The 12,569-nt window shown below is 44.3% G+C and overlaps 2 protein-coding genes across 3 annotated transcripts in view; one reads left to right on the top strand and one right to left on the bottom strand.

The window, feature by feature from the left end:
* The first annotated feature begins 248 nt into the window (after window positions 1-248).
* On the top strand, window positions 249-7,973 carry LOC122832646 (uncharacterized protein KIAA2013 homolog). Its single transcript, XM_044119611.1, has 3 exons — window positions 249-1,709; window positions 2,727-3,580; window positions 5,845-7,973. The coding sequence occupies exons 1-3, from the start codon at window positions 752-754 to the stop codon at window positions 5,893-5,895; spliced, it is 1,863 nt and encodes a 620-aa protein (XP_043975546.1). The 5' UTR covers window positions 249-751; the 3' UTR covers window positions 5,896-7,973.
* Window positions 7,974-8,439: 466 nt separating this feature from the next.
* LOC122832863 (polyhomeotic-like protein 2) overlaps window positions 8,440-12,569 on the bottom strand; it is an 11,607-nt gene continuing 7,477 nt past the window's right edge. For both annotated transcript variants that reach the window (XM_044120057.1, XM_044120048.1), the window contains exons 5-7: window positions 12,393-12,516; window positions 11,791-12,004; window positions 8,440-10,445 (exon numbers count right to left, since the gene is read on the bottom strand). In XM_044120057.1, the coding sequence (XP_043975992.1) occupies window positions 10,291-10,445; window positions 11,791-12,004; window positions 12,393-12,516 (493 nt within the window). In that variant the 3' untranslated portion in view covers window positions 8,440-10,290. The remainder of the gene's footprint in view (window positions 10,446-11,790; window positions 12,005-12,392; window positions 12,517-12,569) is intronic.

The raw sequence follows: 12,569 nt of genomic DNA, 5'->3' as shown, positions 1-12,569 counted from the left end.
GGATTTCAGTAACTCTGGATAATTTATTAGGGAAGCAGCAATCAAATGATATAATTCAGGCACTTATAAAATATTTAAAATATACAAAATTAGTTGAGAGGACTTAGTATGTATGTATGTGTGTGTGAGATTTAAAGTATGTATATTATATAGTTATTTTTAAGGTTAGAAGATATATAGGATAAAACGAATTTCTGAATTACATCTCCGTCCAGTTGATGGCGGTAATGCACCATGTATGTAAACTGCCAGAAAAAGCTACAGAAGAAGAAAGAGGAAGAAGAGACCACCGGAAGTGACAGCCGTTGGACTCTACTACAACGTCAGGTGATTTGTTTTCGGGTTGAGAAACTAACGCAACTAAAATATTTTAGACGTGATATTTTGATGAGCTTCGTGCTTACTTGGTGAAGAATGTCAGAGTTAAAAAGATGCGAGAAAGAAATGTTCCACTGAGTTGGTTCTCAGTGCTAGCTACTTAGCTAAGCTATCCCCCCCGGTGGAGCCTGACAACTAAACTGAATGGAACACTTTCAGTTTACCTTCAGCTGAGGAAACTGAACCTTAAAGTTAATGCAGCTCCTTAGACTCATCTCTGCCTGTCGGAACCTGAGCTAATACCATAAATGTAGCTTCCTGAACAGAATCCGACACCTGAAATGAATGCAAGACTTTAAAGCGACCCGTAAGCACTCGGGGTGTCGTGTTTACACGCAGACTCGCATCTGGGCTTCCGTTGTTTGAACATAAAATGTGGCTGCAGCAGAGACTGAAGGGTCTACCGGGCTTGTTGTCGAGTAGCTGGGCGCGAAGGGTCCTCATCGGACTGCTCCTCTTCCTCATCTTCTACTGGTACCTGGGGGCAGAGCGCAGGTGGACGTTCCTGGGCGGTTCGGCTGTGCCCGGAGGTGCGGCGGGGGAGTGCCTCCAGAGTGAGATCCACAAGTGGAAGTCCATAGCTGATCGGGGAGAGGGGCTCTACAGCACCCACTCGGATCCGCTGGACACGCCTTTCGTGACGGGGAACGGCCATATTCTCATCGATGTGGACGCCAACAAGTTGTGGGTGGCCTCGTCTTCACAGCCGGGCTCAGCCCCGGTTCACCAAACCGAACACTCTCCGAGGGTCAACGTCCACCTTGTGGGGAGACGGGCCGAGGCTGAAGCTTACTTGCTGGGGTACCGGAAGGGAGCAGTGCTCTCGGTCCGGTGCGCCTCGCCGGCCGCTGTGCAGTCCGCTCTGGACTGCGTGTCCATCCGAGAGGAGTTCATCGCCCACCGGAGCCGACCCAATGTTTACCTACAACGAATCCACATCAACAACCCCTCAGATCGGGTCGCTAACGTGGACATAACACCCAGCAGCCCAGGATCGAGGAGCAGGTTTTCCTCCAGCGTGGACACGCTCGACGACAGGGAGGTGGAGCTGTCCTCCGGGACGGTGCAGGTGGAGAACAGCCAGGTCGTGCTGGTGGTGGTTGTCACCAGAAAGCTGAAGAACAGGATCCAGGTCGCTGCAAAATCCGAGTACTCGGACAACATCCTGTCTGTGGTCTGGACCTCAGAGCCCATCGAGTCCTCGAAGCTGGAGGCGACCTTCAGCAGCCTCAGGGATGGTGCCAAGAAGGAGATGGAGGAACTTCTGAGGGTTGACGTGAAGGAGCTGGTTCAGAAACACCAGCAGGCCTGGATGGACCTCTTTAGCTCAGGTAAGCAGCTCTCCGACTCTTGTGTTTTTACTATTCTGAGCCAAACATCATCCAGATCTGTGCTAAACTGTCAGCCCATCACTCAATCATTTATGCCCTCCTTCCAAGTTGCCTGAAGTTCTGAAAGGAGCTCAGGTTTTATATATTTTAGACACATGGTCCAATTTTATAGCACAATCAAGTAGAAGTGCCCCAGTTACAGTTTTCTGGCTGATCACTAATCTTCACAAAGCCTGACCTGCCATTCAAATATTTTTGTCTGAAATGTTGCTATATTTAGAAAGAAAGTCCCCGAGTTGGCAACTGTGGGATGGCAGTTAACTACAGACATGACCTGGTGTGTGGGTCCGTCAGTCAAGCCTCTCTCACAGCAGAACAATAGAGGACAGTGGTTGATTTTTAGTCCTTTGCTCAGGTAGATAAGATAGGTGGATAAAATCGTCTTCACATTTAAGTGTCTTCCGATCACCAATCTCTGAAAATTAAGACCAGTTCATCAGTGCACTCCTCAGGGCCTCCCCCAGAGAACTTGCTAAGTTCGGTGATCGGGGTGCCAGGGTGGTCCACCAGCAGTTCGTGTTTTTTGTATTGAAAAATGTTACCTTGACAGGAATTGTAAAAACATTACTGGTTAACTGTACTACTGGAAGAGATTGTTGACAATGCTTAATCACACAACTATAGTTTTAAAATCATCCATCCATCCATCCATTTTCTTACACCCTTGTCCCTAGTGGGGTCGGGAGGTGTTGGGGCCTATCACCAGCTAACGTTCTGGGTGAGAGGCAGGGTACACCCTGGACAGATCGCCAGTCTGTCGCAGGGCGTTTTAAATCAACAAGCCAAAAAATAAATGAATAAATACTAGTAAACATTTTTTGTACATCTGTTAAATCTCAAATAAGGTAATGAGCCTGTGAAATAGGCTCTGTTGTGCTGACATAAGCAGAATATCAACAAACATTTGGAACGGAAACCCAGCTGCTGACCAGATGAACTTCTGTCTGTTGAATTCAGGTATCGAAATGAGAAAGATTACGGACTCCAACACGCCATCCAGCCGCACCGTGAACAACACCCTCTACTACATCCTGTCCTCCTCCACGGCTCCTCTGCTCGACCAGCGGCCGAGCGCGGAGGAGCGCGCGCGCCTCGTGTCCAGCCTCAACTACGCCGACCACTGCTTCAGCGGCCACGCCACCATGCACGCCGAGAACCTGTGGCCCGAGCGTGTGAGCAACACGGCTCAGATCTTGCAGCTGGTCACGCTGTGGACCCTAACCCTGCAGAAGAGGGGCTGCAAGGTGCTGGTTGCCGCCGGCGCCCACGGGGCCATGCAGGGCATGGTGCTCAGCTTCGGCGGCCTCCAGTTCACAGAGAACCACCTCCAGTTCCAGGCCGACCCGGACGTGCTGCACAACAGCTACGCCCTGCGGGGGATCCACTACAACCAGGATCTGATCAACCTGGCCGTGTTGCTGGACGGAGAGGGGAAGCCCTTCCTGCACCTGTCGGTGCGGCAGCAGGAGGCGGCAGTCAAGCTGTACGCCTGCGAGGCCGGCTGCCTCAACGAGCCTGTCGAGCTCACCTCCGAGGTCAAAGGCCACACGTTCCCCGTCATGGTGACCCAGCCCATCACGCCGCTGCTCTACATCTCCACCGACCTGCGCCACCTGCAGGACCTGCGCCACACGCTGCACCTCAAGGCCATTCTGGCTCACGAGGAGCACATGGCAAACAGATACCCCGGCCTGCCCTTTCTGTTCTGGTTCAGTGTGGCGTCGCTCATCACCCTGTTCCACCTCTTCCTGTTTAAACTCATCTACAACGAGTACTGTGGCCCCGGCGCCAAGCCTCTCTTCAGGAGCAAGGTATAAACGGTGCTGACAAAAGCCAACTTCACTCTGATCTGCTCTCTTGTTTGTGTCCAGCGTGTTCTCTCTGCTCACTCTCTCTTGGGGCTCTTGGTTTGAAATGAGTTTGTGTGAGTGAACACCAGAGCGGGCGCCATAGCCTTAAACACTTTCCTTTTATCCCCCTCTGTTGAGAGGTGATTTGGTCAGCGTTGGTTCTGGGTGGAAGGACTTGGTGCTCTGCAACGATCCAAGCTGAATCCTTTTTTTCTAAGATCGGCTACACGTCTGGCTTCCAGCATCTCGTTAGCACACTTCCTGCTCTCTTCACGTCCGCCGTGGATCGGAAAGAAACGTTGGTCGCTGTGGAAGGACAACAAGCACAAGAAATCTTTTCCTTTGCCAATATTTTGCTGTTCATCTCTGCCAGTTTGAGTTTGTTGGAAGACGTGTTACATTTTTATGAAGGTCATCATCTGATGGTTTTCAAAGTAAATCAGAACATCCAGTAGTCCTGGTCGACCCCACTTTTTCTGCTCTTTTCTTCCCAGCAATCAGACGTTCTTGTAATGTTTTAAAGACGTCCTTATTTGTAGTTCTCCAGACTTTCTGAAGCAACACGTCAGAGAGAGGTTTTTCTTTTCTTTTCTTTGAACTCCTAGCTCTAATTTTTTACATCCCCAAAGTTTAGGATATTCAGACATGTTGAACAACTGGACTGAAAATGTTGGAAAACAGCAATAAAGTTACCAGAGAAGGTTTTGGAACTGTTGATCCAGACCAGTTCAAAAGATTACTAGAACGTCTGAGTGCTTGGATGGACTGGATCAGAATCCTCCATTACTGCAGATCTGTCCAGACCAGGTTGGGGTTCGGTTATCATCTTTAACTGGGCTGATTGATTCCCATCTTCGTGCCAGAATCAGCTGATCGGTTCTATAATCCAGTACAGAGTCCTACTCTAGTGAGTCCTGTCCAAGTCTTTGTGAAAAGCGCAAATATACTTCACAGAATCAGACACCTAAAACCTTGTTGGCACCACGGAGTGTTGGGGCCAAAGGAAAAGATTTTTTTCAAATTACAACAAAGTCAATATAAGTATTATAAAGATGCAACATTCACAGATGAAAATTAAAAAAGTTGTTTTAATGAGAAAAAAGCTTTGATAACTATTACGACCTAACGTAAGCAGCTCAGCCAGTCCCCGATTCTTTCTTTAAAATATACTCTGTTTGCAAAATTGTTTCAAAATCTTGCTGCTCATAATAGTTTAACTCTGATGTGTTTAAAGATTAAGTATCTCTTCATTTGTAAAACCAATACTAAAATATAACTTCACAAGTTGCTTAACATTCCCCATTTTATTTTTTGATCGTTTTTCATGGAGAAATTCTCATAAAATGTCCACTTCATTCTACTATACAACCACATTCTGGTAATATTATTACTTTATTCGTGTATTGTCGTGACTTTCATGTCATATGACTTTTTGTAATACGACGTTCTTGAAGTGAAAAAGGATTCTTGGCCTGGCCCTAATACTCCATTATATGTTGGAAACACTACATGTGAAATTTATTATCATTATTACAGCTAAATATAGTTCTTCCAGAACTATATTGATTGTCTTAATGCAGACAAATCTGTTTGTTCCTCACCTCTAAACTAGACACGAATGCCCCACACACACACACCCACACACACCGTTGATGCTCAGTGTGATCACTGAGCTACTCTGAGCATAACTCTTGAGTGACTGTGATCAGGGATCAGAACCTGGCGATCAGGGATCAGAACCTGGCGATCAGGGAGTCATCTGGAGGAACGTCCTCAGAGAGGATTCTGGGATTCATCAGGAGGCAGGTTGAGGTCAACATGTTGGAGCGCTTCACAGGTTTCTGTTTCCTCTCTGGGGAGGGTGTAGACCTGCATAGATGCTTCTGGCTGTCAGTTGCTGTTTCCAGCTGTGGTCCCAAGCAGCTGGGCGGACCTGCCGCACTCTTGAGACGGGCTGGACTCTGAATGCATGAACTGCTCTGTCTCTCTGCTTGGACTCTTTCTGCTCTTTTTTTTCTGCCTTTTTTCAAAATGTTTTATATTGAATCACATAATTAAATTAACAACAAACCTGTGGCTTTGGTTCTTTACTGCTCACACCCCTTGCTCTTCCTCCTCCCCCTCCTCTTCCTCTTCTGCCATTCTGTCTGTGTGTAGTCAGGGGTGGGGGCAGACAGTTTCCGCCATGCCTCACCTGTTCTAACACTCCGCTCTGACTCCACCAGGTCTCCAGCAAAAGAGAAGACGACTGCCGCGACTCCTCTGAGGTCGCTTAACCGTAGCTTCAGCGCAGGTTTGCTGCTGCTGTTGTTGTGGACATATTGACATGGTGGGTGGGTTCGTTCGTTTGCTGTTCGTTCTGATTCTAAATCGTCTGACGTCCAACTCAGCTGCTGTGTTTTATGTAAAATAACATCCAACATGGCGGAATATTGCCCAGAAATCAGCTGGGAAACCAAACCACAGGGCCGGAATTAGCAATAGCGTTCATAAAAATTATTTGTTTTACTCTGCATGAGTATTCAGTATATGTATACTGAAATTGTGGGGGTTTTTTTGAAAAAAATCACAAGTTGTGAGTTAGAATTGAATATGAAACCGGTCTTCTGTAGAAGAGTCTCTAGATTAAGCCTTTAAAAAAAAAACGTCTTGATTGTTTCAGACGTGGTGGTGTGAGCCTCCAGGTCAAACAGGAAGAGCTGAATCTATGCCAGGCGATCCAGGTGGAAACCAGCAATTTCAGTCTTCTGTTTACCTTTCACACATTTCATTTAGGACCATTGCAGCATGCAATGGTTTCCTTTCACCGTTTACTTCTTTAAACCTAGCTTCAGTGTGATAAGCAGGCATAATTTCTAATGGTGTTGTGCAGAAAAAAATATTTAAAAGCCAAGTTATCTTTCTGGTTTTAGTATAACAAAAAATATTAGGGTAAATAGTTTGCTGGTGTTAACAAAGTGCCTAAATATGATTTTGAATTAATTGTTTGTCAAGTTGGTATATGTAATTATCATTTTTCTGTGTAAAACACTACAGACACGACAAAGGACTGTTGATCAAATGTAGGGAGGGCTGGATCAGGCACGTCTATGGAGGATTAAAAAGGACAAAATTAATACAATAAGTCATTAAATAAATTCACCATAAAATAAATAAACTCTTAATCAGATGATTACATATGCCATTAAGTAATTTAAATACACACTTGTAATATCAGATAGTTAATCAGATGTACATTTATTTATTTCACGGTTCCCGTTTCTGAGGCATGTCAGTGAAACAGTCGGTCAAATTCACCTATCAGCCAAGAGGCAGAGATTTGTCCACCTTATGACCACTTTGCTGCTGCACTTAATATCATCCAATCTGGCACTGCACATCTTTACAATATGCATGTTATGATAATGACCAACTTGTGGCATAACTTTCAGGCCTAGTGTGAAACTACACCACAGCAGAAGAGTGACTTAAGATTTCTCCAGAGAGAGAAAAAGTGAAAATCTGGTTCTGGCTGAGAAAATGTGAAGAAATGTGACTGTGGTGAGTTCTAGACGAATTGTGGCTGTAGTTCTGTGCTTCAAGCAGGACTCTGACGGAGAATCCCAGGCAAGACTGTGGAAGTCGGTGAACACGACTCCTTCCTTTGGTTGACTGGCAGCCGCTGTGTTTAGCTTCTCATGCTAACAAAGTCCGTCCTCTGATGGCTCGTTAGCTCGTATTTAGCCTTTTCCATCATTTTCTTTGAACCTGAAGCATGTAACCTTTCTCCAGTTCACCATCTCTACTTCTCATTTTTCAGCATTTCTCGTAACATCTAACCAGCACCAGCTTTCACAAGTCATGTTCTGCCTGGTTTTTCTAGTTTTACTCGAGCTCTGGAGGTTTCTCTGAACGTGTCGCTCAGGTTTCCTGACCTCTAGTCTGGATTTAAGCCCCAACATCAGACTCGCTTAGGAACTGGACCCTGATGGACAGCTTCCTCACTGTATTTGTGAAATAGATTATTCTGGGAACGCAGAGTATATTAAATCTTCTTTGGGCTTTTCCCCCTTCCCGACAGAACATTAAAACTGATTCCTGTGTTCACACATGGAAGTTCCACTTGGCTTCACTCTGATTTTTAGGTCCTTTTCCCTCGGTTTTCACTTGCCGGGTGATTTATTTTTGTTGTTTCTCTTTATGGGTTTGTTTTTCATTTCTTCTTTAATGTGAACTACTGAATATGTCTGAATGAAGAAATAAGTTAATTTATTGAACATTTGCAATAATCCCAATGCTTTGTATTTGAAGTATTTGTGCTTAAAAGTTTGATTTGGGTTTATTTTGGGGAGAATAAATCACTTATTAAAATATGGCATTGTATTGTCACTTTCTTCAAGAAAGAACATTAAACTATGTGATTCTTTAGCACATAGTTTAATCCTTTGCTGATGGGAACCCTCAGACGAAAAAGGTTAAAGGTAAAATGTTCACGATGCAAAAAGAAGCAGCAAGAGGAATCTTTGATAAATCATTAATAAGAATCTGTGAAAACTGAGTCATTTAGGTTCAAAAAGCTCCTAAAATACAGGCTAGAACCAGTGTTATTTTCTGTCAAACTGTCGTCTTTGGTATTTATAGATTCAGCTGCAAAAATCTGAGTTATTTTTTGGCATGGGGGAAAAATCTGCCAGCAGAACTAGCACTTCAGTAATTATTAATTTAAGATGGGCTTCTACATCTTGCTGAAAAGTTGCATGCAAGTTAATGTAGTGTTAGACAAATCTCCAGAGTTCCTGCAGATATTCACCACCATTAAAATAAAAACAGTAAGTCAGATGTAAAGAACAAATCTACTGACTTTATTTAAGTGTGTTCATGTCCAAGGACTGAAACATAGTCTACTCTAGAGGAGAGCGTCACCATTCACATCTAGCACTATGTCAGCAGAGCATCTCTGGCTTCAGTTCCACTTGACTTTGGTAAAGGCTTGATGACCAAACAAACAGGCAGTCTTTTTTTCTTTTTTTCCCTCCTCCTTCTTGTGTATTCTCTCATACACAAGAGAGAATACACAAAATAAAGCCATGATTTTGGCAGCTTTATCTCTCCACTCCCACATGCACTTATTGCAGTCACATTTGTGTGCATAGACTTTCATACAATTGCCTGGGGAGGAAAAAAAATTCTGTTTTTTTGCTCTGAGTCAGAGCAGCACCGGAGGAAGCGAACAGAACATTTACAGCCAGATCATTCATCGACAAAACAGCAGATGCAAAGCAGAACTTAAGGATTTTCACATTAAATCTTCAGGTTTTTAGTCCTACCGAAGAATTTTGGTAGCTCTCCTGTCATTATGCAGAGAAGTAGAGAATCAATACAACAACAAATAATCACAGCTTGTGTGTCACAGTGTTCAGTGTCATTCTGAGCTGTGGGTCAGTTTCTAAGAGTGCAGCAGAAAACAGCTGTCAGATGCATCATCGTCTGATTGTGAGCGAAACCAGAATGAACCTGAATATTTCCAGATGTGGGAATTTGTTCAAATACAGTATGAGAGAGATAATCTGTGAAAAGTTAGATCTTCTCCATCTCTTCCCTGAGACTGTTGCCTCTGCAGTTGCCTCTGCAGAAATGCACCACTCCCAGTTAAAAGCAACCAATCACAGCCAGGAGGAGGGTCTTAGTGCTGTCAATCAATGCTGTTCAACATGTTAACGGTGGAGAAACAACTTGCTATTACAGGAAAACCGTTTATCCACCGTCATTGGTAGTCACGCTAACTAGACCGAACAGGAGTTGCATCTTAGCACAGAGCAAAGTGGGGAGAGACCTGGCTCTGATTGGTTGTTCCTAGACAGCACTGGGAAAAGGCAGAGGAGTTCAAACATTTTTTCACAGATTGCCTCATACCATACTGTCAAAGCATACTGACAGCTTCAGCAAATATGTAAAAAAAAAAACAAAAAAAAATTGTGTTCTAAAGTTACATACAGCAACTTTAACAAAGCAGTGAGAAAACACAGACTGTGATTGAAGAGACTTTGTTCCTGAATGTCCAGCGTGTTGTCATGGAGCATGACAACACATTGTCTGAGAACACAGCAGGACAGAGCAATGATTATCAAACAGCTGGAAACACATTACCTCAAGACAGCCGAGAGAAAATGCCCCACCGTCTTTGTCCTCCACCATGTCCACAGGCTGGGACACGGTTGACGGTCCAGCTGTCAGTTGGACCGTCAACTGACAGCTGGTTGACGGTCCAACCGCCACCTGGTGGTTCTAACTGGTACATTGTAATCAGCCCACGGTGGAAGGCAGCGTTACTTTAGTAGTTTTCTGCTGTTTAACAGGGAAGTGACTTGTGCAGGTTAAGCCATTAGTCATGCTAGTACATTTGCACACACAGCACAGAGAAAGTCCCGATCTTCTGATCAAGCAAGTGTCTTTAGTGAAGACATCATACTGCTGCTGACCTGAAGCAAGGAGTGAACCTTCTGGATGGTCATCAAATCTACGTGGATTCTTGAAACCAGCATCTGTCTCCAGCAGAGAATGCCTTTAGTCCCTGAAGTAGTGTGAACGTGTAAGAGGTGAGACGAGGAAACACTGAGAGAGTCTTTGAGGTCATGACGGATATGTGAAGCTCCTGAGCAGGCCTGCTGTGTCCGGGCAGTAACAGAGACGAGCTACGAGTCTTTGAGCATGCTGATCTGAGCGAAGATTTTCAGAGCTGGGCCCAGTTTGATGTTCATGGTTCCCATGAGGTGGTCCTCCTTCAGCAGAAGCAGAGCCTGCCCGTCAATCTCCTGAGAGCGGAACTCCTCTGCAATCTCCAGACAGCCTGCGACCAACAACAATGACAACCGTCATGTCAGGGTGCGATGTAGCGCTTTTCATTCACCTGTGTCTGTTCAGCTGTGAAACACAGAGGCTTATTAGGGCCGTTGTAGATAGGGGGGGAAAAACGTCGATCTGCTGATTTCTGCCAAAAACCTCTGAAATTTTACGATTAATTTCAATCTTTTTTCAAGAAAAAATGTTGAACATTTTCTTATTTTGAAACTCAGAAATTTCTAAAAAAAAAAAAAAAATTCTAGAGGATTTCTGAGATTGAACTAAAAATTTTAGTTTTTTTCAAGCTCAGAAATGTCCTTGTTCTGTAGAAAATTCCTGAGATCCTAATATTTCTTTTCTTTTTCTATTAATTTTTTTTTGCTGAAATTTACTCCTTTTTTCTATCTACAGTGGCCCGTTTGAACCTGACATGGTTTAAGTTGCTAGAGGACATCTTTTCCATCGCTCTGGAACTTTCTTGTTCTACTACTCTACAATTTGCAATGTGTGCTGTAATTTTAACTGTTAGCTTGATGTTTTTCTGTTTTTCTTTCCATAGAGGGTCTTCCTGAAGGAAAGCATGAGCTGAGATGATGCTTTCAGGAGCTAAAGATTCTCCCTCGCCTGCTAATGACTTCCTACTTTACATTAACAAAGAAAACGACTTCAAAACTAGTTGATCTGTTTCTTGATGTGCATTCTGCTCCATCTTCTCAAACCTCTGGCTGCTTCTGGCCACTTGAACTGAGCCCAGTTCTGATTCAGCTGGAGGTTTCTTCCTGTTATAGGGGAGTTTTTTCTGTCTAATGTGGCTTCATGGACCTTTGGTGTGAGGGTTTGCTGTAAAGTCAACGACGCAACACAAACAACTTGAGGTTGTGTACATGTGTCTTTTATACTGATAAGTTCAAACAGGTGTCATTTCTAAAGGTAAGGAGTGGAGGATAGAGGAGCCTCTTAAAGAAGAAGTTACAGAAATCTTGCTTGTTTGTTATTGACCAAATACTTATTCCACCATAATTTGCAAATAAATTCTTAAAAATCCAGACAAAGTGATTTTCTACTTAGGTTTTCTCATTTTGTCTCTCATGGTTGAGGTCTGCCTACGATGTCAATTACAGGCCTCTCTGAGAACTTGCACAATTATTGGCTGACTAAATACCCCCGTATATTTGAACCTGTAAGTATAACTCTGTCTCTGCTACAGTCAAGAAAATCTTCAATAAACTCAAATTTGTGCGTACAAGTTTTAGTTTAATAAAAAATATGACCGAACTTAATTGTTGCACAGCAATTCTTCTAACCGGAGCAAAACCTGTCATCATGCCGAAGGATCAGCGTGCCGCACCCACCTGGCAGGGAGGATATGAACCCATAGACGTCCTGGATGTTCCACTGACCCGGATCGCTGTGTGGGTGCGGCGGGAGGTCGGGGGTCTGCACCGCAGGAACCCGAGGGGCCGCAGACAGGGGGGGTGACGGGACTCTTCTATAGCCGGACAGATCTGAACACTGACTGGACTCTCCGTGTGCAGGGTGAACAGTGTGACCAGCAGAGGGAGCAATCTGACAGAAACGTGGAAATCAGCTCATTCCAACATTTGAACCGTGAACCAAAACCAGAGGTCAGCTTCAGAGTAGACAGTTTGTCCGAAGCTAACAGTAGCTTCTCTGCCATGTCAGAGCCTGCTGTGAATGCTAAGGCTAGTTAGCAAGGCCAACAGCAGATAGCAGCGGATAAACAGTTTTCCTGGAAAGGTGAGTTGTTTCTCCGTCATTAGTACGTTGAGCAGCGTGTGCAGACAGTTCCACAGACAATATATATATATATATATATATATATATATATATATATATATCTCCATCCATCCATCCATTTTCAGTTCACCCTTGTCCCCAATGGGGTCAGGAGGGTTGCCAGTCACACGGCAACATGTCAAATAAAATGTCTCACCTTCTTTTTAGAGTCCAAGCTGCTGTTTTTGTAATTCCCATTCAACGTTCGTCTCTTCAGGTTCTCTAGGCTGGTTCTGCGGTTCGGGAAGAGACCCATTCTCTTTGTGCATCCCACATTGTAGCTACAGGAATATTTGAGAATATTGAAAAAAAGATCTAAGTTAACAGAGTCATA

The sequence above is a fragment of the Gambusia affinis genome, linkage group LG01, assembly GCF_019740435.1.
Source record: "Gambusia affinis linkage group LG01, SWU_Gaff_1.0, whole genome shotgun sequence".
Taxonomy (NCBI): domain Eukaryota; kingdom Metazoa; phylum Chordata; class Actinopteri; order Cyprinodontiformes; family Poeciliidae; genus Gambusia; species Gambusia affinis.
This window is presented reverse-complemented; position numbering and strand designations above follow the sequence as displayed.